The sequence below is a fragment of the Calonectris borealis genome, chromosome 3 (assembly GCF_964195595.1).
Source record: "Calonectris borealis chromosome 3, bCalBor7.hap1.2, whole genome shotgun sequence".
NCBI classification, from domain to species: domain Eukaryota; kingdom Metazoa; phylum Chordata; class Aves; order Procellariiformes; family Procellariidae; genus Calonectris; species Calonectris borealis.
In genome coordinates, this window is record NC_134314.1 from 109,702,693 (window position 1) to 109,730,389 (window position 27,697).

Genomic DNA, 27,697 nt, shown 5'->3' on the forward strand with positions numbered 1-27,697 from the left:
TGGCGCTTCTGAGTGAATCCTGCTGAAACATCCCGGAGAGGCTGGCGTGGGGACGTAAAGAGCAGGAGCCTCTGCGCGGCGCAGAGGCATGAGCTGTTGAGCTGTGGCGTGTGCTGTAGTGCTGGCATGCCCTCGCCGCGGTGTGGGGGGTGACCGCTGCAACTAGCGACAAGAAAATGTCTTGCTGTTTCCTATTTAACAGCAAGCCTTTTTTTGAGATGGCTAAAGCACAGCCACAGTCCATGCAATGAAAACTAATCGACTACACGTGTTTTAACAGGCGAGCGGTTTGGTTTGTGAACTCTCATGCCCAAACAATCAAGCACAAAAGGCTTTGTGCCCTGAAAGCCATCTGATACCTATTACAATGAATTTTTGGCCTACCTGAACACCTTGCTGGTGTATACTGGAACAAGACTAATAGACCTCACCTTCTCCCATTCCCTTGGAGAACCAGTAATCTTCTGCTTTTTAAGAAAGTGTTAAATTTCAGCATGACACAAGTGGCACAAGCAATGCGCTCTAAGAGCGGCCATCAGAAAATCATGCCTGCATAGAGGTAGGGCTGATTCGGGGTGCCCTGTTCAGCCCCAACCCTGTCCCTCAACCTGGAGTGAGATGGATGCAGATTCCACAGAAAGACCTGGACAGCATTAGCAGATGTGCACGCTGTAATGACGGTTAAACTGGGGGTTACTGGGTAGTTGAACTGCAGTGACATACAGTCTGCTGACTTCTCTCTAAATTTGCATTTATTGCTTCTTGCTTTCCACCCTGTGATTTCCTCTCCCCTCTCTCTCTGCCATCCTGTACAAACGTGAAATGGAAGCTCTGCCAACCGTTACCCCCCACACTCTCTTTCCGAGTGCTTCCCCAGCACCATCCTAAGCGCTCTCACTGTCTTATTCAGTGCATTTCACTGTCCCATTCTGGGATAATGATCACTGTAATGAATGTATAAAGAAAGGGCAATGAAGACAGAAGTAAAATTAGAGCCAGCAAGATTTAGGACTAAGGTTTTTTGTGTCCTTTCCAGATCTTGATAAGTCTGTAGCATTCTCATCTGTGACTGGCAGGAGGAAACTCTTTCAATATATTCCTTTTCCTAATGAAGTATTTATTTGGTTGTTACCTCTCCTCTATGTTGAATAAGGTGAATCGTGGGTACAATTCCACATGCTTCAGCAAGTATCGAGGTTGTGATTAGACTGACAGAAGAGAAAGGAGACGTTGCAGATGTTAACCAGCCATTCAGCAGCGCACTCCTGAGACTGGCAGGGTTGATCTGTACATGCACGTTTGGGAATGCGCTAAGGATGATTTCCTCAGTCTGCTGCATGTAGAAATAAGCTTTTTTTTTCTTTTCAGCTGCATTTCATTTTGCTATGTAAAGAAATAGACAGATCTGGCCTTCCTTTTTTAATAATGTTTTAGGACCAGGGTACAAAAAAGGTTAATGCATTGATTTTTAAGACAAGTGATAAATGTACTGCAATAAGCACATCCTACATACACAGAATATATTTCTCTATATAATATGAACACAGAGATATAAAATAAGTTATACTTGTCTTGTTTTTTCATCACAGTAGGAGCTCAGCTTATATAAAGTGACAACAGGAATTGGAACAACGCGCTGCTCCAAAGCAACAACAAAAACCAGAAGAGTGCCTGCGTGTGTGTGTGTTTGGGAAGCAAAAGAGGAAATAGAGGGATTTCTGCCAAAACCAGGTCTTGAAAACAAAAATTTCATAGAGCATGAAAGAGGGGGGGAAGGTCTCTTGGCTCAGGGTAGAGGTTCTGGAGGGAATCAAGCGTTACTGTGTGGTGAGAAGGAGGGTGGGTGAAGGCTGTCAATGTCTTGGCTGTATTTGTGGGGGCACAGGCAGTAAAGTGAGCTCTGCCCACTGCCCCACTGTGTTCTCTGCTCTTATGATGGACCATCTACCTGACAGTGTGGGGTTCTTATCTTTACAGCAAGAATGGGACCTAGTAGCTTTCACTGTGCACGATGAGAGTAGACATATCACTTCACAGGAATGATAAACACCACCATTGTTCAAAGAGAAAACACTATCCACTGGTTGGGAAATGTTCGGTGAGCCTGGGAGCGGTGTTCCTCCCTTCCAACCCACCTGATGTCTGCCTCCAGTGCCCCCTCCTTCTGTTTCCCCTGGGGGGCGGTTCTCTTGGCCATGCCTGCAGAACAAATCTCCCCCCGGGACTGAATGGGAGGTAGAGGCGACTGGGAATTCTTAGTGCCTGTCCCACAGCGAACAATGAGGAACTCCAGCTGCCCAGTTCAGAGCTGTTTCAGATTTTATTTATATTTTTTTCTTTAAGGACAGGGAAATGCTTGTAGCAGTGAATCAAGGTTCCTAAAATTCTTAACTCTAGGGTTTAGTATCTAGTATTTTAGTGTGGGCTTATGCTAACTAGGAAGTGCTCTTTAGTTTGGCCAATAGCTCGGAAACCTTGTGGTTTCCTCTTTGCTATCAAGATCTCGGTCTCCCAAAGTTTGCAAGACCCATTGAACAGCAGGCGGTACAGCCAAAGCTCAGGAGTGATACTTAGCAGTTTTCTATTAGTGCCTATTCCACTCTCACAAAATGCAGCCCAGGTCAGTTTTTCTTCTACTCCCGCTTATCAGATTCTCCTAGTCTCAACATCCTTTCTTCACCTTCATATTTACAGACTACACATTAGAAAGCAGGGACATTACACTGGAAGAGTTAATTGCATATTATCATGAAGAAGGATTGGACTTTTTTGTTTTGCTTTAGTTTTTTTTCTTCATACAGCAAAATAGGTATAAATCCAAAGGTGATCTCACATCTAAAGGTATAATTTAAGTAAACATGTTTTTCTAGATCTTTCGTTCCCCTTCCCTTTCCCTCTCCCCTGTTAACCTTCCTTTCACTCTGTTATTTTCCTTTTGGATGGAGGGAGGAGATGGGAAGGGAGCTCATTTGGCAGCTCATGACCCTCCAGCTTGACTTTAATGAGATGATTCGCCAAGGCAAACTCCTCATCATCCAGCATGCCATCTTTGTCGATGTCAGCCAGTTTCCATATCTTGCCCAGCACCGTGTTGGGTAGCTTAGACCTTACCATCTCCTTCTTTGCATTGGCACCAGTTATTTTACCATCGACAGGCGAGAGTGTGTAGAAGATCTCATCATACATGGGCTTGTCCCTGGCCACCACCCACTCGGCATCATCGATCCCTTCGCCAGCGCCTTCGCCATAGCCATGGCCAAATGGACCATGCAAGGTGCCCTCGAAGGCTCCTCCCTTCACCATCTGGGTTGGCCGCTGCGACTCTTCCTGGCGTACGAGCACCATGAGCTGGGCGATGTCACTGGCCAGCATGTCTTCCACGGTCTCCAGCAGCTTGCTCTTCAGAGGCTGGAACTTGCTAAAATCCTGGGCTTGCAACTGATCCTGAAAATGGGACAACATAGCCAGAGGTGAGCAACACGGCCGTGCGCAGTGCAGTAACAGTGTAGGTGGGATGCCTGTCTGCTGTTTGGCTCCAAAACCAGCTATTGCAGAGGAGGAGTGGGGAGCGCAGCATTCCCTCCTCTGATAGCCCTGCTCCTCAGCATGTGATGGGGTCTCCCTGGCTGGCCTTGCTCTTACCTAAATCCTCTTTAAGCCCTATGGAAAATGATCTTTTCAGCTTACAAAGGGGGGCTGACATGGTACAGAGAGGGGAAGTGGTTTAGTCAAAGGCCCGGATGATGCCCATATGCATATACGACGACTCCTTTCCAAGCCACATAGAAGCAAGCTCCTTGAAGACCAAATTGTTCAAGGCAAACTGGTTGTGCAGGTCTTGCTACATCCTCCAGCCAATGCTCTGCATTCCCTTCCCCTCTGCACTCTGGGAAGGAGATGCCACCCTGGCAAAAGACTATTTTACTCATCATCATGCAGTGCATCTTTCAGATGCCATAAAGACAGTAGCATGTCTGTAAAGAGGCAAGCATGTCTTTACAGCATGTCTTTACAGCATGGCTCAGTTTCTGTAATTTTCACAGCTAAGCAAAAGCGCTTTGAGCAGGGCCTGCAGATAACTCTCTTCTAAAAACTGCAGAATGACCTACAGCTTTATCCTTCACGCTCCACTCGTTAAATCCACACTATTTACTTTTATTGGATTGGTATAGTTATTTTTAAACAGTTAAGCACACATTTTAACAAGCAGTGAATGGGATCTTCTATTGGATACACTCCATAGATCTCATTCCCCAGAACTTAGGGAAAATATACTTTAAAAAAAAAAAAAAAAGAGCAGATGCTGTGTTTTCCATAGGGAGCTAGTAATGATTTCAGCAGCTAGCAATCTCAGAACAGGTTTCTGCTTGGGCTGAAGCCACGCAGCAATGTAGCAGTGTCCAGCATTGTTTGAATAAACAATACAAGGCTCTGATCCAAGGTCCTTTGAAGTCTTTGACTTACATGAACACTGGGTCAGGTCTCAGCTCTGCAGAACAGAAAACCTGCTTCTCTGCTTAAAATGGAAAAGAGGCTTTAAGTTTTCACGGCCTCCTTTCTCTCTTTCTAGAAATAAAGAGTGAAGTAGAAGACAAAAAAAATACAGCTCTTGAGGAGAGGGGCATATGTAGGCTTTTCAGAAAACAGCTTTCCTTTTAATATAAATTAGCAGTATTCTTAGATCTGAAAAATCTACAAATGGAACCTGGAATTAAAAATAAAGAAAAATAGAAGAAATAATTTGCTGTAAAGTGCTATTCAGGCAAAGATTTGAGAAATGAAGGCAGCTGTAGCTTCACATGAGCTCTATGTGCAAGAACCGTTCATGCCCAAATATAGCCTGCACATATTTCAAGGCCCATTTCAACATGACAACAGGCCTTTCCCACAAGCAACAACAATCAATGTCTGTGTGGCTTCTACCATATAACCTGCGGTTATTCTAACGCTCTTTCCTTGGATGTTTGGTGCCCTGGCCACGATGCCACTGCTTACCTGCATTTTTCTCAGATTAGGGAAGTCTCCTGGTGAGATCTGATGCTCCCGTTCAATCCGGGCATAAATCTCTCCCAAGTTGTTAACAAGCTCTTTCTTTTTATTGTCTTTCCCAAACATTGAGGGCATTTCCTTCTTTAGGGAACTGATGATGTAGGCATGGACCTGAAGGGCATTAAATGATATGGAATGAAGACGACAAGTGTTAAAGAGCACATCGGAAAATTCTTCCCAGCAGAGAATATCTGAGCCTAGGACTCAAACCCATCTTGTTCCATCCTGAAGAACAGGCTCCGCTCCTCAGCCTGCCTGTACCTACTGATTATTGCTCTGGTGCTAAGTGCCGCTCAGCTGTGCGCTCTGGCTGTGCTGAGACAAGGTGAAGACAGCGTATGAGTACTGGGCATACAGGGAGTAACATGCATACGCACTTCCTGGAGCGAGTGGTGGTGGTGTGTTGTTTGTTTTTTTTTTTTTTCCCTTCCACTGGGCATGGCTTTCCAGGGAATAGTCGCTTTCCAGTCCAAACTAAACATACAGGTTTTGGAGCTCTCTAGACTTTAATGTTTTAGTACGAATACCAGTCCTTAACTTATGTGACATTCTGGCGCTGTTTTTTTTTTTTTTTTTAAATGGTGGACCCAAGCGTTTTCTCTTAGAAATGAAGACCCTTGCACAGAAAGCTTTTTAGGGATCTTTTGATCTCTTTTCTCAATTGATATGGGGTTCTTCCCTGTATTCTGAGGGGCTCCATTCAACTCATTTCAAATATTTAAAGATACGGCAGGCTTATTTGCCATTCTTGTGAGTCTCCACCTCCTCCACATCCATCTAAGCCAGGTATCTCTCGTGGCTAAGAAAGTTTAAGGCAAACGACCTAGAGCTTACCAATTCCCTTTGTGTGTGATTCTGACATACTGAATTGGTCCTAATTCTCAAGTTGCTACCACAGAGCAATTGCTTTCCAGATCCCTTCAAATGCTACCCGCTTTGATCTGTGGCTATCTTCCTCACTCTGGACTGCCGTGCCAAGCAAAGGAGGTGCCTTCTTCCTTGAAGTGCATAGGACTAATATGCTGGGCCTGAGTGAAATGGGATGGAAAAAGAGTAGGATCCACCAGCTCTGCAAGCCAAACTGGCCAAAACCACTTCCCCATAGGCTGCATACTGCCGACAGCCCAAACTGAACGCTTGGGTGGTTCTATGCCAACACCCACCTTGGCCAGCCGTGCTCGCTTGATGAGATCATTCAGCTTCCTCAGGGCTGCATTGCGCGGCAGGCTCTGGATATCCCTGAACAGGTCCTGCTCCTCTGCCTCAAACAACTTGCGGTTGTCAGGGATGAGCAACGGATGGGACCAGAAGGAGCCAATGTAGACCCTGATGACCTCAGGAGTGTTGACGATCTTTCCCAGGGACCACATGAGGGCACCGTACACCCGCATCAGCTGTTGAGTCTCTATCTGGTCAGCCTTGTTGAGAACAACCCTCATCTTGTCCTCATGGTTCTTCAGGGCCTTGATGACCTCGGAGAATTCATCAGAGATGTCCAGCTTATGCGCATCAAAAAGGAGAATGATGCGGTCAACCCGCTCTGCAAACCACTCCAGCACAGCAGCAAAGTCATAACCTGCGAAGGATGGAGGAAAAGCAGAGATGCACATGCATGGGAGTAGAAAAGCCTGCTTGCTGTACCTGAACTATGCCATCTGAGGGTAAGCTGGCAAAGAGGAAGCTTCCACAGTAGATCAGGTAGCTTGATAAAGGAAACGCAAAAGATTGTGCCTTGTCCCAGAGAAGATGGAGATGAGGTGCTGTCCTTCACACTGAAACGCCCAAGATGCGCCCAGTTAAGGATAGCTCTCATCTTCTCCACATTAAGAGATCACCCAAAGAAGTCTTGAACTTGTGCTACAGACACTTCATTCAAATGCATATCAGGGGGAAACTGCTATATTCAAACAGCTACTGCAGAAGTCTTGCATGTGGCAACAAGGGAGGTCTAGTTTCTGAATTACTGGTCATCAGCATAGCCTACAAAGGCTGTAGAAAGCTGGATAATTGCAGTACTTGCACCCAGACTGGTTTGAAATGCGTATCTCTACCGCTTAGTAACTCTCAGGTCTTGTCTAGTTGTGCGAGACTAACTTTGTCCCATCCAATTCAAAACCTAGGATGCAAATAACCTGCCTTACCTAAATAATCATCCTGTCATACCTGCTGCATGTGCACAAAGCAAAATGATTTGTGTTTACTTTGCTAAGTACTTGATGCTTAGAAGACAGCACTGCTGTGAACAGCAGACGTGAACTCAAGCTACGAACAGTGGGTTCAAATTTCACATGCCTCAGAACTAAGGATAATGGATGCACAGTGTTAGACTTGGGTCCATCTCTATGCAATACAGGGCATGATAAATAGTGTGTGTGGAGATGTTTTTAAAACAACAGCAATGACAGCAACAAAATGACCTTCTTTCCTAGCTTTGTGGTGTTTTTTTCACCTTCTTTAAAGCCTCACTGAGAGACTAGTGCTCTCCCTCTGCTCTGTCAGGCTCTCCCATGCTGTGCAATGTTTGGGGTTATTTGTGTTGCCAGAGTGCTGCACTCTGTTAGGAGAGATCAGGATGGAGCATATGCTATTTGCATTCAAATCCTGTAACATACTATTTTAATCTCGGCTCTCATGAACAAATATATGATAATTAGTTCAGTGATTTCCCCCCCCGCCTTTTTTTTTTCTTTTCTTTTTTTTTTCTGCCCTCTCCAAAACCTAGAGGGCAACCAGTGCATCCTAGTCTTTAGATCAGAACTACAGAAGGGAGCACTGCTGAGCTCTGATCTTGATTTTTGCCATTGGCCTTTTCTCCCTTGTGACTGAGCAAACTGGAGTGAAATCCTGGCTCTCAAGTCAGGAGTAAAGCCTGTGTGAACTTTCTCTTCAGCTGGATAAATTGGTATTAACTGTTTACCACTGAGAACTTTTATACAACTGCAAAGTATTACTGGGCAGGTTTTGCTTCAATTATAGTTTGCTCCTTACAAGAATCGGTGGGGCAGGGAGGGAAGTGCTCTTGGAGGCAGATGGCTTGCCCTGCTCTCTCCCACGGGATCTACAGAAATCACAGATGGAAGAGAGAGATGTTTGTCCTACCAGTGGCTTTCTGCTCACTCAGAAACCAGCAGCAGCAAGCGATGCTGGGCCCTGGCTCTTTGCTCAGCTATGTTTGACGCTGAGAACTTCAGAGAATTCAGAACTGGTATTACCTTTGACAGACACCTGCTGAGTATTCAATATATTATATTGATATCTGTGTATCTTGCCCAGTCCATGTGTCTGACCTCAGTAACAATCACGAGTCAGACCCTCTTACAATTGAAATAAACTTGGTCTGGCTTGCTTTCAGATATTAACAGCCTTTTAACCTTAGATGTTCTCACTGTAGGGAGCTCACCTTCACGGGTCTAATTGCGTATCTGCTGTAAAGCTATGCATGCTGTGACTCCTTCCCAAATTGCACTAGGAGGCATGGCAGCAGGACAGAGTCAATGCCGATACCTCATTTCACTTGGACTGGATTCAGCCTGTAAGCTGTCCCCCTGAAAGCAGATAAATGTATTTGCAAATGGGGACACCCCGCCCCCCCCAACTTTGCTAAACATGGCATGCACACCTGCACCTAATGTTCAGTTCTGCCTGGGCTGTACTGGAAGTCATCTAGCATGGCAGGATAGTTTATTCTTCATATGCAGAGCTACACAGCTTGCTTTTTCACCATGGAAGCAATGAGTCAGGGTGACTTTGTTTGGAGATGTTTGTGCACTTAAGCTTGTCAAATCCCATTGACTGGGATGCTTTCTTGTCAAGCTGGCACGCGTTTGAACTGCAACATGACTACGTGTTGCAGCCTCTTTCTTGTGGGGATCACGGGGGAAATGGAGTCATGCTCTCTAGGGCATCTTGTAATGCTACAGTGATGTCCTGTCATAGATCGTGTGGATGGTTTCCCTCTGATAGTAGAGGAACAGCCACTGTTAGGCTCCCTGTGTTAATAGGGGCTGGGATGAGGTGGGGAAAGTGTCTGCACCTGACACTGAGCCCTCCTTTTAGTGATTTAGTAAAAGGGGGATTGATTCTTCAAAAAAAAAAAAAAGGCAAGAAAGAAAAAAAAGGTGGTAGTGTAGTTTTGGTATTAGCTGACTGATCTTAGCTCTTTGATCTGCCTGGTTTCAGGGTTTGTCCAAAAGTATCTTAAGTGCTTAGCTCTGTTGATTTTATCATGTGTTGAGCCTGGATCCACAGTAGCACTTAGAGGGTATCTGCTCTGTGAGCCTCTCTTTCCTATTCAAGAACAAAAATGTTGTTCTACCCAACAAGAAGAGGGAATTAATATCTGCTCAGACCTTTTGTATGTTCCCAGCTGCTACAGTAACACACAGCGAGTCTTGAATATCCCTGTGGACTTCATTAAATGTCTAGATTGATTAGCAGACTTTCTTTCCCAGCTTCTTTGCTTGTTCTGAGATACTCTCCTGACAGCTGTCCTGCATATCTCCATTCATGTGCATCCCATGCTGGGACAAAAGCCCAACCCACATATTCCTCTTCTACGTCCCGCTTGCTTTAGCGCTTAAGGGAACATGTGAGACCTCTCCTGTTGGTGCCCAGCTAAGCAAGAAACATCTCTCTGTGTGCAGCTCTTAACAGTGCCGATCACACGTGCATCCTCCTGTACGGAGGTAGTTGGCAGGAAAACCAAGGTGTATGTGTAAATTTTTTGTTCTTAAGTGACAGAATACTTTAGAAGAGGAAAGAGAGGAAAATTATTGTGTGCTGTATTGTTGCTTAATGCATAGCATGACATGGGGAAAGGGCAGGTGGGACAGACCTCTATTTACAACTATCTACTTGGAGTCACTGACTGTGAGGGTGTTTTCTCACACAGACAGGTGCCTGGAGAATTGCCACACAGGTGATTCACAGGGTTGACTTTTTAGTTTTGCTTTTAGCATATAAAAGAGTAGATTGCTACTAAAGCATTTGGATAGCAGGGTGAGAGTGTAAAACTCTAAGGACAAGCTACTAATAAAGATGTTTAAAAATAAGGTCTTAAATTTGTATTTTAATGTTTAGTTCAGAGCTTTCATTTTCAGAAGAGTTTCCAAGAGCACAGAGAACTTGAGATATTTTGCCTGACTCCAGCCAGAGCTGGAGGTGCTCAACACCCGAAAACAGATAAAGCTCATTCTGTAACTAAATCTAAGCATTATAGCTCACTTCAATTCTTCTCCCGCCCCTTTTTTATTTCACAGGTGCATAGGGCCTGACTCTACTTTCTTCTGGCAGTTTATTACAGCATGAGCTTAGACCAAGAACCGATCTTGATCTACATTCAAATTAGGAGTTTTCGAAGTGTTCCCTTGCTTATTCCACCGCAAATGCGTTATGTCTCTTTACACCCTCTCTTAGTGCTGTGGAGTGTTGCTAAGGCCTCTCTCAAAAGCAGCCAGTTACTATCTCTGACTTGGCAGCATTTCAGCGATGGGCGAAGCTATCCACATGAAGCAGAGTTTTATTGTGAAGTTACAGGGCATTTGGGAAGCCATTTGCTTGCCAAAGCTGCATAAATGCAGAACTATTATTACAGGGATGTTCAGACAGAAACGTAAAGGGGATAATTTTCTGTTCAATAATTCCTGGCTGTTTGTGGTTGCATTGGCATTTCTGTTGAAAAGTATGATGTGTATTTAAACATTCTCTAATGTCACTGATGCAGCTTCTTTCACAACTTTTAGATAAGGTGAACATGAATAGAAAATGAATCCCAACCATACAGTACTAGGAGGACAAGATGAACACGATAATAATTTTCTTCTATCACATGTTTTTTCATGGGACAGATTTCCTTCTGACAGCATGAAAAGGACTCAACAGATGTAATACAAAGCTGACAAGTCAGCAGGACTGTCAGTGGATTCAGCCTACAGAGAAAAAATGATCTTCTTGCAGACACCCCGCCACCTAGACTCCATAAGGCAGACTGGCTTAATGAATACTTGTCTGTGCGCTATTGGAATACCTGGCAGCATGCATTTCACTAAGATCTGGCAGGATTATGCAATTACATTTCTGTCAAGTCAGACCAGGCATGACACAGTCTTTATGCTGACTGTGGGAAGATGGATGATACCTGACCCAGCATAAAATCTGCCTGGCTGTAACATTTTTAAGCCAATTTAAACCAGCAATGAGTCTGCATGTATTGGTTCAGCATTTCTCACCATGTAGTTACACTGCTGGTTGTTTTTTGTTTGTTTGTTTTCTGTCTGATATTAAGCTCACTACTGGATTTCCTGTCTTGTGGAACTGTGGCCACAGCCCCTGTGGTGGTAGAGTTCGGGTGGGATGGAAGGGGCATAATAAGATCAAGAAATGCTGAAAGACCCAAAGCTGCTGCTTCATACCAGGTATCTCACAGTTTGCTGTCAGTACTGCTTTAAATCGCACTGCTGCTTTTAGGAATTTACCTCTTTCTTGCTGAATTTTAGTCACTAGAAACTCCCTTCTTGTCCTTTTAAAGCTGGTATTATCCAGAGACTGAAAATTCACTAGATTGCGGCCCTCTGTAGGGCAGAGTTTTATGACTGCGTCCCTATTTGTCAACTGATAGATTGGCTCTGTGTGTCTGAAGACAACATCAGAAGAAGATGGGGTAGTTGGCATAGCAAACACCGACTACTTAGAAAGGGAGCAGCTCTTGGAGATGAAATGAGTGCCTATTCCAGGGAGCTAATGACTTGATCTGAATTTTTAAATTGAATCAGAGGGTTTGGAGGCTTAGTCTAACTGGTCACAGTGATGTCCTGCCTGAAAGCCCTTCAAAGTCTAGGAAAGAAGACTATGTTATGGCAAAACAAGCAGGCAGCCCACACTGGAGGGGAGAATGTGCCAGCAAGGGCAGGTGTTACCCGAGTGTGACAGATGGCTGTAAGCAAAGGAGAAGGAAGGTGACATGATGGTCAGGGGAAGAAAACGAGGAGAGGAAGGGAGGGGAAGTGACACATCTCTTTGAGGACACACAGAATGAGTGGGAAGCAGGGTGGGCAGCTGTTGTGAGACCCAGGGAGGGATGGCGCAGCGGAGAGAAGAGGGTGCTGGGGAAGAGTATGAGAGATGAAACAGCTGGCACTGGATGGAAGAACAGTGATTTGGGCACGTTTCTCTCAAGGTGAGGAGCTGGTGGTGCCAGCAAGGAGAGGACAGAAGGGAAGATGAAAAGCGAGGGATGGGTATTGGATATACCTCACTGCAGCTTATCCTAAACCATCTTTGTAAAAAGCTGCCATACTCCTCTCTGGAAGTGGCTGCCTTCCAAGGGGATATAAAGAGATTCCTGTAATGTATATCTGTGGGTGTGTTGGGAAGTAGACAGAAGTCCTTCAGGATGAAAAGATTTCTATGAATGTTACATGTCATAATTTCTAGAGCAGGTCTCAGCTTGTTAATCACTTCTGCCTTTGCCTATACTTAAAGAAATAATCTGTCCTGGAGCTGCTGATTCACAGCATGAAGAGCTACATCTTCTAGCCAGTGCCCTGCATTTCTTCCCCCTCGGTACCATAGAACTAATGGAAATATTACGTATGTTTTGGAGACTTAAAGGTTTCCAAAGCAAAGGCAAAAGGACTCAATAAAGCACAGCAAATCTGCCTATGTTCTCAGCTAGGGAAGATGGGCTGATGTCAGATTTCTAATGCTAACATTTGCATTAACCAGTACCTGGAGCGGCAGACTGTGGCCTTTTGCTTTCATGTTGAAGGGTTTCAGGGTTGGGAAGAGACCGGGAGCCTGACAGGGCTCTTGCTTTATGCCAGTGGAAATTGAGTGAAACCTCACTAGACACGTTCAAGTCGGGTGGAGTACAACAGATGACAGCATTGTCCAGAGCAAAGTTTCTTTATGACAGCCCGTTTAGCTTTCATGTGCATACAGCAGAACTTGTCCCCTCCACTCATTTGTATTTTCGTAATTTGTGACAGATGGACTGAGTGTTTCCTGGTACTTGGGCCAACCCTCAAAACAATTCCTAGCCAGATTTTGAGACCTCAGAAGGCATATGAATATAGGCCAAGTTTTCCAGAGAGGTCAGTGCAGAGCAGCGCTGACGCATAGCTGGAATTCCAAGGAAGTTTTTGTCCTGGTTCCGGCTGGGACAGAGTTAACTTTCTTCCCAGTAGCTTGGGGGGTGTGCTGTGTTTTGGGTTTGGTATGAGAGGAGCACTGATGGCCCGATGATGCTTTGGTTGTTGTTGGGTGGTGCTTGCAGCGGGGACTTTTTTCTTCAGCCTCCCATGCTCTGCTAAATGCAGGGGAAGCTGGCGGGGGGAGCACAGCCAGGGCGGTTGACCCAGCTGGCCAATGGGGTATTCTATACCATGTGATGTCATGCTCAGCATAAAAAACGGGGGGAGGAGGGGGCACTCGCCCCCCATTCGCGACACGCGGCCAGCGGTTGGTAAGCAGTTGCATTGTGTATCACCTGCTTTGTATATTCTGTTGTTGCTATCGTTGTTATTATTACTGTTCTACTTTGTTTTATTTCCATTATTAAACTGTTTTTATCTCAACCCATGAGTTTTTCTACTTGTGCCCTCCCAATTCTCTCCCCCATCCTACCGGAGCAGGGGGGTGAGAGAGCGGCTGCATGGTGTTTAGTTGCCGGCTTGGGTTAAACCACGACAGTTTGTTTTTTTTTTTTACTCTAGTCCAAACACAAACTGAATTCTCCCAGTACACGTGGTTTAAATCTGGGGAGAAATCGTGTTTGAAAACCTGGCCTGAAATGGCCATCAGTAACTGATAGCTGCTACCAGTGACCAGGAAACACAGTCCTTCTCCATTGTTACTCAGGATGCTGAAAGAATACATGATGGGCATAGGTAATGCAAATTGAGATACTGATGGGCATGACTATCTTTCCTTGATGAAACAGATACTTAGGATATTTCTGGAGTGCACAGTGGACAGTAAAATGGACAAATTGAGCAGTTGTTCTAAAAATCAGACTTGTTAGATCAACTGTACAAAATCAGACAAAAATTAAGTACTTGGTATATATTAACGGGGGGGAGGGGGAAGCACAGCCCTTTCTATCTGTGCAACTATTTAATCTCAGTTCTTTTGCATTATTTTTTTCTCTTCCAGTTCTGGAAATGCAAAACATAGCAGTATTTCCAACCCAAATCATGAGGACAGCACCTCTCCCCTCTCTTCACCCTGAACAAAATCATGGTTTGGTCTTCCCAAAACCCAAATATAACCTGCGGTTTTTGTTTGCATCCTGCTTTCAGGTCAGAAGAGTTAGGCTTGGGGCTCCACATATTTCTATGAATAAAAAGGGCCAGAGCTGTGCAGATTTTATGCTCATTTTTGCGTTGCTCTTAGAGGAAGTGCAAAACTGTGTGACTGTAGGAACTGAGTTTTTCAGTGGAACAGTATGCGATTGTGAGACTGATAAAATCAGGCAAGTTGGCAGAGCAGCTACTGCACTGCAGTAATGGAGGTGAACTGGGAAGTCAAAACTAACCAGTGCACTTTCACCCTCCCAGGCAGAGTGAAATACAAAGTATAAGCAAACATCACCAGTGGGGAGTATTATAGCAAATGTTTGAAATGCCTTCCTTTTAGAGGCTTTCAGGGTGGATGCTTTCAGTTGTGTATCATGCTGTTGCTAGTACACGTAACAAAACTCTTTGGAAAAAATATTTTCTTGTTGCCATTGTACCCTAAACAACATTGCATGAAGTGGGAGTACATCAATTCCCTTGGTGTTTGCCTTTCCCTTCCAAGCGTGGCTATTTCTGACACAGTCAGACTGAGAGCTCTGCACTGCCTAAGACTGTTGCCCATCAGCTTTTTTCTCACTGTCAGGCTGGTGAGTGACTAAATATCCCTGATGCTGAAGCTGCTGGTCATTGGGAATTCTTCCTCCCCAGGAGAGACAGCAAGGCTACTGTGTGGTTTCCTTGGCTATGGGAAGCCCAGGCTGCACTGCAGCCAGCAGAATGGAACTGGGTGGAAGGCTGGAAAAAGGCTGGAATAGTTGTATTGGAAAGAAAGCTGACGGGGAATGACGCTGCCAGTCCTTACCTCCTGGCTAGGACCTTGTGCTCATGGCTACTGTGGGAAAGGGAGGTGACATATATAGGGTGAAGATGAAGTAAGCGTTCAGGATATATTCAGGAAGTACTACCCTGAAACAGGGATCAAATACAACTTGGCCAGGGCATCGCTGAACTTGGCAGACTTGGATCTGCTTAGCTCAGGGCATGTGTAGGTCAAGACTGATGGTTAGCAGAGCACGTAAGGCTCTGCCCCCCAGGGATGGCACTGCTACTGAAACGCATGAATTGCTGTTGCCAGGTGGCTCAATTAGCATGGCAAACCGCTTAAGATGATGAATTATGAGGAAGTCCTAACTCCTGCCTTGGCTCTGTTGTACGGTATGACCTGACCTGTGGCCCTCCCCTTTGTTCTCATTTCTTTCAGTACAGCCACCCCTTTCTCATCTTCCCTCCCAGCAGGATGCCTGGGCTCGTTACGTGGCACCAGAACAGTGTTTTGCAAATGGATGGCATCCATATTATCAAATTGTCTAAGCAGCCAAAAGGGTGCTGCTTTGGTACAAATACCTCCCCTATGGGCATCTCTGCAGCCTGCTGTTGCCTCATGCTCAGCTGGAAACAATAAAAGAAAGGAGAAGAATACAGAGCGAGGGACAAGGCAGCAATGACTAGTTCTTTACATGTGGACATAGATCTATGCCCCAGTATATGAAAAAGACCAGAAGAGAAATGGCTGTTCTCCAGGCAAGGATAATACAGAAGCAGTGAAGGGCAGGATGCTTTGGGTGATGAGATCCTGGGAACACTTCCCACCAGGCCTGTAAATGAAACTTGTCTATCCTAGGGGGTCTAGCTACCACACCTGTGACACCACGGGTGCCCGCTGTGAAGAAGTGCATGAGTCACAGGAGCTCAGTAGGATGAATCACTGCAGGCAGCTCCTTGGCTACACTTTTTACCAGAGCCTGAGAGCAGCAGCAGCTGTGTCAGTGCTGGTGATCTCATTGCATGCCGAGGGGATGTGGACTTCAGCTATGACAGACTGCATCAACCACAACTGCTTGACAGGCCTAAACCTGCAGGTCTGCTACCAGGAAACTTCATGGGGCTTCTATGTGGAGGGAAGGTGGCTCTTATGATCACATAGTGGTGTCCTGGAAGAGAGCCAGCACAGAGCTCCGTTTCTCAGGATTATACAACATTCCTTGGAGGAAAGCTTGCTATCCATTTGCAAAGCCCTGCTGCTGGCTACATGAGGCTGACTGCTGCTAGCACTAACACTGGTGCGCTGGTGCTTCTGCATGCTGTCTGTCCATCGGGGAAGGGATTGCGTTATCTGTCATGTTAGTCTTTCCAACAGCAACGAGGCAGTGAATTTAATTCAGAGTTGAGTTCAGACAAATTAAAAGCTTCAGAACCTGGTCTTGGCCCCTGAATCATTCCTTTAAATCCAGTTTCCTCACTCCTGCTCTTTGAAACACAGATGCAATAACAGGAACAGCTATTGCTTTGAAATTCAGGGGTATAAGGTGGCCCCCATGGATTGCTAAGCTTTGATACCATGGTATTCTGCTAAGCTGGCACTGTATAGATTCGCTCATGCTCTTGATGTCTAATGGGAAAGGAGACAGACTTGTCATGTTCCCAGTGAGAGGAATTTCCTATTTTTAGAAATGCTGCTGGTTCTCATGGGATGGGCAGGCTGGGAAAGCCTGCTACATCTTTTGCATCTTTACTTTTCCCCTAAAATTTATGACAAAAAGCTGCTTTACTATCCACTCCCTTCCCTGAACCTGCATCATAGGTACCCCAATCTGAGAGTCTTAAAACTTACTACCAGCAAACATCAGGGGTAAGAAGAGCTCCCCTGTTCCCAGCAGTCAAGAAACTTCAAAGTGTCTCTTGGGAAACTTCTGTAAGACTCCCTCAGGTCTTGCTTCATTCCCAAGTGAAATCTGAGCAGGCTGGGAAGGTATAGAAGGGCAGGAGCATTTTGTTGTCAGCAGTTTTTAGCACTGTCTTGTTTTCTGCCTAGAAACCACATTATTGCTCTATCTGCCTCCAAAACCAACTCGCTAATGAGGGCAGCTGGCAGAGGTAAGCTTGGTGGCAAAGACACCAGCCTCACCACTTTTTCCTGTTCCTCTTCCATGGGAGCCGGGAGGTGAGCACTCCCTTTCAAACACCAGCTTCCTTGAGATAAGCTCAAGCCAATGCCTGGCAGCAGCCCTCCCTGAACATAAGTACCTCAGCGCTCTTTTGACTCTTTCTGCTCCCTGGGCTGGATCCCCTGCAGACAGAAATTGCTGCAGTTCTGCCAGCTTCAACAAAGCTATGTTGATCTAAAACAGACGAGGATCTTGTCCTGTAACTATTAAATGCCATCTGACGTGGCCCATGTGAGCAGTTTCAGCTATCCTGGATATAAATGGTGACGTAGTGAGATCCCACCTACCTGGTACTTTTAACTGGTTAGGTCACAGCCCCCTTGTCTGGTTGGAGTTGTAGCAGAGCAAATTCCTGGGATGGTAGGGTGAGCAGGAGATGGCTGTGCTCCATCTAGAGTTCTCACCTCCTGGCAAAAGGGTGGAGTGACCACAAACTGTAGTCACAGGGCCAATGCACAAGCACTTAATTGCACTAAGGGCAGAAAAGCTGTCCAGGAAGAACTTGCCCCACATGCTGAGACAGGTCTCCAGGTATAGCGTGAAAGCTTAGAGAATTGGGACTCCCTTTTAGCCTTCTCTGCTTATGAGGAACATTCCCTCAGCTGCTCCCTCAGTTTAGAGAGGCATTATTGGCTCGGGTCAAAGTGCACCAGTGACTTTCCTAACAGTGCACAGCTGTGCATCAGCATGTTCTGCATTGCTGGCATGTACTAGAGTAGCTGCAGGAATGGGATACCAAGGCCCACTGGGAGGCTGATAGAGAAATTCTGCAAAAGGAGGAGCAAGAAGTGCCAGTATGTTTTGCAGGAGGATATTTTTACTACTGGAAATAGCTGGAAAATAGGAAAAATCTTGCAATATATGTCAGGATTTGAACTGGTGAGGAGATTTGGGAAAGGGGCTATGGAAACTCTTTTTGGGACTTGAAATGGGTCTATTTTGACTCACATACAATGTCTTTTGTTCTTAAAGAAAAAAAAAAAATTCCTCCTAAGCGTTTTCTTCGTGGTGATAGTTCCACAAGAGAACTGGTTGCTTTCAGTGGCATTTTTTGACTGAAAAATCTCCACACTATGTAATATAAATTTTTGTTTATCTCCACTTTTAAACACTTTCTGCTGAAGGGAGGAATGCTTGCACGCGTGTTTTTCAACCTTCTGATGAAGGCTTGTGCATCTTGCTACCTTTTGTAAACTGCCTGGAAGGAATTTATGATCCCCTAGCAGTGCAGAGACCCATGAGAGAAAAGCTTAATGTGAGTTTTCAACTAACTCTAGCTGTCCTTTATAGCTTTACTGACACTTCTTTAGCTAAGTTCCCTGTGGTGGAAGATCCCAGTAAAACAAACAAGACCTGGCTCTGTGCAAGGTTGCTGCTCAATTAAAAGAGAAAAGGAAGTTTCCAAGAACAATTGCAATGCAAAGGAACGTTATAAAAGTGGGAAAGGCATGAGTCATCAGAAATCTTATGGGACACAACTCCGAAATATGGGAAAGCCCTCAGCACTTTGGGTAGAGCCTGTGCTGCTGAAACTTAATTGTGCATTGTTAATAGGCAGTGCAAATGAGAACTGATCTTCTCAAACCTGAATGCTGTGATTACTACTCTTGGCTTTCTTCCAATGAAATGATAGCTACCAGCTTTGGCTAAGGAACCTGCAAGAAATGCGAGCTATGCCACCACCACTTTACAGAGTAAGAAAATGCCCACAGGTGTTAGGTTTAAAGTATCAAGATGTTGCCCACTTCAGAGGATCAGCCTGAAACACTCAGAAGTTCACTAAGAGACTTTGTGCTATTCATCAGATCCGTTTAGTGTCCCCAGGATTTCCAGATTCCCCACTGCAATGAGGAACCTGGGTGCCAATGGCTCTTAAGCCCAATCCAGTCCTGTGCTAGATTTAGGAAGCCTGGACAGTGCAAGAAACCTGGTAGGTCAACTGGAAAAGCCAGGTTGATTGCCATGGGAGCCTTGCCTATGGCTCATCAATAAGTCACTGAAAGCAAGTGTTTCTGCAAAGCAGATAGGTATTAATGGACTCTTTCTGATAGAAATCTGTTCCACTGGGAAATATTGGGCTGTGACATAGGTACTGCTGACCTTGTCAACAACCTTCCCTGAAAGCATTTAAATTCTCTATAGCAGATTGCAAATCGAGTCCAAAGGGACATTGGTAAAGTCATGCTCTATCTCTGAGAGACTTCTACTAGTGCTTCTGCCTACAGCTTGTACAGCTTGAGGTGAAACTCATATAGAATCACTTTGGTTTTCACTACTGTCGTTTGGAAAACTTACCTCTGCTAATTCTCTGTTTTTCTCCAGAAAGGATTCCTGGTGTATCAATGACGCTGATGCTCTCTAACACGGGATTAGGTAGCTGGGCACAAACGAACCTGTGTGAAAATAAATGTGTTTAAAATAAAAGCAAAAGGTATTTATGACGTGCTAAACATCACAGGCAGCACTGGACAAGCCAGACTCTAATCTCACTTACAAGTCTTCAGTTCGAGCTTGGAGCTACTCTTGATTTAAAGAAATGAGAAAGAAGGCAGAACTGAGCACTTTCTCTATTTTGCTGCTTCTGGAACATGGGTCTCAGTCATGACCTATGACAGGTTGTTTTTTTTTTTTATGTGGCCCCCAGATTGTGAATTGTTAATGAAAATGTGGAAATCGAAATGTTTTCATTTGCTGTTTAGATTTTAGGAAGAAGTGGTATTTGTTTTTCTTCACTTAAGCGTTCCCCTGCAGAGTTCTGAACTCAAGTGAACTGAAATAACGTGTTTAAAAAAAAAAAAAAATCACCAATGTTGTAGGATTTTTGTTCTCTTTTAAATCTGGTCTTAAACAGAAAATGTGCTATTCTTGCACCACAGGCAGCATGAGATCTCAAGAGGTTGCTTAGTCTATGCTCCTGCCTCAAGGCAGGATCAATCAGATATTTGCCTAAGGTGTTCTTCAAATCCATAGCAATGCAGACTCACCAACATTTGCTGGGAGTCTCCTCCATTGCTTAATTATCCTTACAGCAAAACCTCTTTCTCTTAACGTCTAATCTAAACATCCCATGCTACAATGCCTTGCAGTCTCAAACACAGTAGACATAGAAAATGATTTCTTTTTCCCTTCTTGTCGCAATGTATACTGTTGTCATCCCATCCCCCCTCAGTCTTTCCTCTAAAGAAAACAGTTTGGTTTTTTTTTCCCCCCTATCTCCTTAGTTCTCTCTATCTGCCTTTCCAACTCATCTCTAAATCCCTGAAGACCCCTGCAGCTTTCCTTTTGGGTCCTCTCAAACTGCTCCATATATTTCTTCAGGCATGATGCCCCAAGCGGACGGGGTATTCCAGCTGTGACCTTGCCAGCGGTGAACAGAGTGGATGGATTCCTCCTTATCTCTCACATATGACAGTCCTGTTTACGTATCTCAGAAAGATGTTTGCTTTTTTAACAACAGTATGACATTGTTGACTTACATTCAGTTTGTAATTCACTCCTCCCCCCTCTGCAGCTCCACTCCTGTGGAATTGCTCTTTAGCTAGTTGTTCCCCATCTTGTATCCATGCAAATCACTGCCTAAGAAGAGTAACTTGTGCTTGTTCTTAGTGGGTTGCAGCTCATCTGTTTCAGTTGCTGATAACAGCAAAGGACAGTAAAAGCCTATCCACTTACATAGCTCCCGGTAGCATTTCATGGATAGCCTTTTTGTGATGGCATTCCAGGCAGCTATAAATATGTGTGTGTATATGTACGTATGCATATTAATAGGGTGGTGTGACATCCAGGCATAAAAAACATGTTACTGTGGGAGGAAGCAGAACCGCAGAAAGGATGGGGGTTGGCACAAGGGCCACTAGATGCAGTCAAGGCAGACAGAGCCCTGCAGTGCTCTGGTGAGTGGCTAGTTCTGCTGAAGTCCCCGCAGCTATGAACTCCTCCAGCCTATGCTACAACCTCACCCCAATTTTTCTACTTGTATGATTCCAAGATTCTGACAAGAGTGAATCCTTGTGGGTTAGATGAGTGTCTTCTCTCCTAAGCTGTCAGCTATTTCAGACCATATATTACAGCCTCTCTCTCCCACATCCACAGCTTGGCAGGTGGCAACAGGGACCATTTCTGAATGTGTAACACCTCATGTAGAAGAGGAGGGCTGGCTTGATTCTCCTGTTGAGTGCCAGGCACAGCAGCAGAGAACAAGGCTCAGGAGGTCATGTTATTCCCCTTTCCTGCCGGCCCAGGTTTGCTCTCCATTGTCATAGCCCTGAGCATTCCTTGTGGTCTAATATTAAATGGCTCAGGCAAGGGGATTTTCCACCAGTTTCTCTAGGGAAAGTACTCCACAGCACATTTCAGATATAAGGTCAGAGGCCAGCGTGAGTAAGTGCATTCTGGCTCCGTTGGCAAGGCTGTTAAGGCTGCTGCCTTTCTGCCATCCCAGCAGAACTGCAGGACCTCAGGGAGCATGACCTAATTCTATCTGGGGCCACATGAAGGGAAAAGCGTGGTGCCAAACTAGACTTTCGCTATCTTTACAGGCAGAGCATGGGGCTGAAGGAGGAACCTGTTACCCATGATGTCTCCTGCTGTTGACAACACAAAAGCAGGACTGACTCCACCTTAGCTTCCCAAGACAGAATTTGGGGGTGGGAGGAATCTTGCAACGAAGCCAATGCGATATGAAAGTAATGCCTGAGATTCCTGATTTTGCCCCAGGCCCTTGGTGCCAAACAAGTCCTCCTGATAATGAGGTGCAACCTGTAATCTTCTCTGCTGGGATTCCTCCAGAGCTGGGGTACTGCCAGAGTTGGAGTGAGGAAAACAAGCCTTTTTCTCAACACCCAGGAACCACTGGGCGCAAGGAGAGGAAGACAAGGGACATGGCCAGAGCATGCTACTGCAGAGCTGCTACCCTTTCATCCCCAGGCAGACTTGTCAGCCCTATCTCTGCCCTTAGCCAAGAAGGTATGGGCAGGCATTCCATCTCCTGGGAATGAAGGGAGGGAGGAGACAGGCTCTGAGCAGCACAATTAGCTGCTGTCTCCCAGCCAAATCCTGACCGTACCACTCTTCCTTTGCTTCCTGGAAGTCAGCAGATCCCAGTCTCTGCTCGGAAGGGAGTACCAGCTGAGGCTGGATGCTCACTCCTTCTGTTCCTCCACTTAGCTTCCCGGGAGCAGCAGGCTCTGCACCCCATAGGACACAGTGCTATCATCTCAGCTGAGATCATCATGGCCTGTGTGAATGGTACTGCCTTGTGCTGCTCTGTTCCTTTCCACTGGTGCCCATAGCCAATTGTTACCTTTAACCAGCTAAGGGTAAAGCGACCTTGCCCGTGGTCACTCTCTTATCTCGTCTGTGCTCCTTGAGATTACCTCCCTTCTTTAAATTTCCTGCTTACAGCCTCCTAGCTGAGGTTAGTGCCTTAGTAAACACATAGCAGCAGCAAGATCCGTGCAAGGCAGAGACGGCTCTGCATTGTCTCTTGCCAAAGAAGCCAGGCCCACAGCAGGGGTAAGCGTGGGTGGCTTGATCCAGTCCAGTAGGTGCACCCTGACTTACATCTGCTAAATTTCTGGCCCTCTGAGTCAATTCTTGCATGCACTTAATTTCCTAATTAGCTGGGTATTACCATCTGCATCTTCAGCACGGTGATGCTCACACTGCTGAGCTAATCTCCCTTAGCATGTCTTCCTCTGCCCGTTTAGAAATCATTACCCCTTTTTTTTTTTCTAATCTGTCAGCAGAAAAGGGGTTAAATAGCTGTTGTGGCTACTCTCTGCATTGCTAGCAGGACTCCATTTCTGCTGCTGCTGAATCACTGCTGTGCCCCTCTCCCCTGCTGTCCTCACAGGGACATACTTCTCACAGGAGAAGGAAGAGTAGCGGGAGAGTAACAAGAGCACAGCATGATACAGTGAACTAGGCTAGGACGCAGAGATCCCTGTATTAGGAACAAATTGCATTCAGGACGCATCAATCAGTCCAGTTCAGGAGTGTTTGCGTTTTTTGCCCTCCATGCCTGGCCTCCTTACTGCTGATGGTGCTTCTCCTCTGTAGTGAACTGTCCGCCAGCTGTAGCTGTTCTTGGCTACCAGCAGAGCTGCTCTGAATGATGTTTTCTTCATCTACTGTCTCTGCACTCCAGGCAGGAGGCCTGTTATTTTCTTAGGGCCTTTCTCCCCTGGTGTAGGGAGTGGGCAGTCACCTGACCTAACGGTTGGCCAGGTGCAAGCCCTATAATACTGAAAACATCTCAAAGGCTCTCTGGTGCAGGACCATGTTGATATATTTGAATGATGAGCCTGTATAGTGATCAGATATTGCTTCCAGAGTCACCCTGAGGCACTGTGAGGTTCTCTGCATAGTAGCAACTCCAGCTAGGACCTCCTTCTCTCATCAAGCTTCTCCCCATGCTTCTCTGCAGGCCCCTTCCCTCTCTCACTGCAGCCTACACCAGCACTCCTGTGGTCAGTGCTGGTAGGAGATGCTGCACTCTCTGGATAGACACTCTGTAAGTTCAGAAGTTAGAAAGGGAGCCAAAGCCCAGCTTTCCTGGTTGTTTGGCTGAGCAGCTGCCATGTTTGCAACGTCTCCCACACTGTGTTAGCAGGGAAGGCGCCGATGATGGGCGTAGTCAGACAGTTTGTTCCCATCTGCCTGGTGTAGCACAGTTCGTGCTCATCTAGGATATGGGTGTGTGCTGCTGGCTTCCTGCAAGGCCTAGATCCAAAACTCAGTATGGTTGGGCTAGGTCTAGGGGATGGAAAGGTTCCTCATGTCACAGAGCCACTGTCCAAGTCCCCTGCTACAGTTTTTTTATGGGAAAGACATTAGAGCTGTCATCAGTTTGCAGCTGAGGTTATATGTATAAGGCATCAGAATGGAGAGAGCCTGGTTTTATCACAAGGGGGACATTCAAGCAATGTTTAAAAATGTAAGAAAGAAAAGACGTGCATATTGTGCCAGTTCCACTTCTCTACTGACTTCAGTGGCTACATCTGGTTGGACTATTTAATTTCGGGGAACTGAATTGATGGCAGAACGGAAGAAGCTAGGAATATAAAAGCAAGAGAGAGCGAAGTGTAATAAAGAGATTTACCTCTAGACTCCTACAGGATGAGCATGACAGGCTATGCTGTGTTTTTTGTTTTGTTTGTTCAAGTAAAATGAAAGTTTGTCCCACTTGAATTTATTAATCTGCCCTTCAGTGAGTAACTGATGTGCACCTGGCAGGACTGGAATGGCTTTGCATCAGCCATGTGGATGGGGAAAAAAAGGAAGAATAGTGTAATGCCTCATCCCTTTAAATTGCTAGCTATGCTGCTCATTAGGTTCTAGCTTTATTCTCCAGAGCAACTAAGTTCTTGAGTACTGACCTATTCAAAAAGGCATTGCCAAAGGCGTTGAGTTTCCTGAACGGTTTTTTGGGATCCACCACCAACGCGTTTCCAGGAACGATTCCTTCCACATCTCCTTGCATAACTGCTATAAAGGAGTCAGTTGTAGGCTCTGGTCCAATCCTCATCCCTGGGAAATCCTGCTCCAGCAGGTACCTGTAGGCAAAAAAACAGGTTGTGGGCATGAGACGTGAGCTGCCTAAGTCCTAAATGAGTTGTACTGAAGATTGCAGTGTAATTATGAAGCTCAAGAGTATGGATCCTTCCAAGATCATTTTTAGCACTGTCACTGAATCATTTGATAAATGTTGTTGTAGCTTTTCTACTCAGGGTCTCCACATTTAAGGCTTTCTTATTTCCGGTAGATTAAGAAATTGAGAAGATTATAGCTGCTGGGAAGAGATTCTCATCACGTTTGATCACTTTGTGTATTTTAATCCTCAAGACATCTAGAACAGACTTAGCATAGCAAAGTAAAAACAGCAGTTCACTGCAATCACAGAGTTAATCCCAAAACCTTACTGGCCTTCGGTGCCAATATCAATTATTTCGCTGCTGCTCATTTCAGCAGACTCATCCAACTAATGTGCTTCGCTCCCAGTCCAAATCAGTCGCTCAATGCCAACTTCTCCTGTACTTGACTGTTGAAGTCTCAAGTCTCCCTTCTTGTGTGCTTCTGCAATGCAGCTACAGGTCTGCATTACAAACCGCTCAAGCATATTGAGCATTAAGCATGTGGGTGGCAGAGTATATCCTAGGATTTGTTATCAAGCTGAACAGCACAGTAAGCACAGCATCCCTTATTATTTCCTAAGCCTCTGGTAGCTTCTCTGAAAGTACAGTTTGGCGAATTTCAGGGAAAGACAGTCACCCATGGGGCTGCAGGACTTTGAATAGGACCCTGGCAGCACATCCTGACTTACTCTGCCAAACTCAGGGTGTGTCAATGATGTGCATGGGACAGTTCCCTTTGGCTCATGAAGAAGCCAAATGCCATCACTGAGGTCAGATCTGTGTGTGTGTGTGAGTGCAGAAAACATCCCACCTGCTGGTCCTGTGCTGAAAACTGAGACCATTGTGTCCATGTGGCTTGCAAAAGGGAGCTAGAACTGGTCTAGCCCTCAGTATGGGATGGTGTCGGACCACCTGACCTGGTGATAAGCTCTGGATTGTTACATGAGGAACATAATGACTGCCAGGTTATGGAAGTTAGTATAATACTGTGTTGCTTGTTGCCAGCAGATAGCTCACACTTCCTCTTCCATTGCTTTAACCTAATCTTTAGTAGGTAGAAAGTAGAAGTAGAAAGATAAATATAGAATTGCTGTGATGTTAAAAGTATATTCAGGGGATGGGGAAAAAGGAAATGGGAGAAGGGCTGAGGATTATTCATGATTGAGACCAGTTTGTTTAACAACCAGCATTGGTTCACTCAGGTGAGTCTTAACAGAGAAGGTAAGTTCCTACGTGAGGGACTACAGGACCACTAGCATGAAGGCTTGTGATAACTTTTTAGGGGATTCCTGCTTTCACCATCATTTTAACAGAGGCAATCACCATTCAGTGTTTGAGGAACAACAAAAAATTGTGTATGTTCAGCAGGGCTATTTATTGACACCATGTCAGCAAATGCATCTTCATTTCCCAACGGGCAAGGCCAAATCAACTGGATCTAAAGGTAAAACAAGCAAATGTACACCCAGGACATACTGCAAATCACTGCTACTTATCTGTCTTGGTACACATTGATGAAGAGAATGGCTGCAGCAAGAATAACTCCAGCAGTGATATCCATAATTCCCTTAGAGGCTGACCACCTCCTTTATTGGTATTTTATCATGTATTTTCTTGTATCTTTCATCCAAAGTGATTTCCAAGTCCTGTACTCACCAGAATGCCACCAGAAGTGACTTCTCTGAGCAACTCTGAGATGAAACAGCAGCTCTTTAGCAATTCTCAAAAATTTGAGATAATCCAGGAAGGATTCCACAAAGGGAACAGCCCTCTGACCTCCTATACTGGGGTGGATATGTCCTATCTACCTAAAGCCTATGCAGGGGTTCCTCAAACTTTCCTATAAAAGTGGGTCATTACTTAACAAAAGTAGATTGCAGCTAATGCTGGTGTGTGCCACCCCCCTGGCTGGTGATCACAATACACCTTCCTGGCAGCTACAGTAACTTATCTCTAGCTTGAAACAGCTGAGAACAAGGAGGAGCTACTTTTCTCCCACCAAGGGCTCTATGGACTACCATATGAACGTTCTTGGCTCCATTCCCTGGAAAGCTCTTTACACTGAAACAACCATTTGCTAGGTTAGAAGCCACTTGGCCAGACTCTGGAAAGTAAGCTCAGGCCTCCCGGATCGCAATTCAAAAATGTTAGCCCCTGACGGACATTGCTGCGATGCTAGTCACTGCTGTTGGCTTTCCTCTGCTCCTGCTTTGTACTTTTCTTTTGGTCTGACATAATATATTTAAGAGTGATATACAGATGGGCATTCACTGAATCCACAGAAATAAATCTTTGAGTTCTCCTCTTGCAAATACTAGAGAGAAAAGAAACAGGTAGTGATAACAATTGTCAAATGCAACACGTGAAGTGCTTTTGAGAAACACCCCTTACCCTTAATGCCTGGATACAGCCTTGCCATAACAATAACCTGCTTGTTTTTTACAGGTTTGAGATGCACATGTAATATGATAGCTTTCGAGCAACAGGAGAAAAAAAGCCCTGGGGGCTTTGTTTGTCATTTATAGACAAAGCTTTGAGACTGTCTAAGCAAAAGTCCTGCATATAATAGCAACATTCCTCCTCCAGCCAGGTTGCTTGAAAGAATTTTATCACAGCTCCACTCAGCTAGTATTTCAAAGCATTTCTGTATTTATTTCTTGTATAAGACTTTAAAAAAAAAAAAAATCCCAACGAAAGCACTTTCATATAGAAGTAGCTACAAGAGAACATTAATTGACTTAATGCACAACAAATGGTATGAAATCAGAGAGATGAA

General features: G+C 45.2%; 1 protein-coding gene across 1 annotated transcript in view; it reads right to left on the reverse strand.

The window, feature by feature from the left end:
• Positions 1 to 1,406: 1,406 nt before the first annotated feature.
• Positions 1,407 to 27,697, reverse strand: part of EHD3 (EH domain containing 3) — a 31,006-nt gene continuing 4,715 nt past the window's right edge. The window contains exons 2-6 of the mRNA XM_075147278.1: positions 24,667 to 24,843; positions 19,583 to 19,680; positions 6,213 to 6,625; positions 4,996 to 5,160; positions 1,407 to 3,444 (exon numbers count right to left, since the gene is read on the reverse strand). Coding sequence (XP_075003379.1) covers positions 2,917 to 3,444; positions 4,996 to 5,160; positions 6,213 to 6,625; positions 19,583 to 19,680; positions 24,667 to 24,843 — 1,381 coding nt within the window. The 3' untranslated portion in view covers positions 1,407 to 2,916. The remainder of the gene's footprint in view (positions 3,445 to 4,995; positions 5,161 to 6,212; positions 6,626 to 19,582; positions 19,681 to 24,666; positions 24,844 to 27,697) is intronic.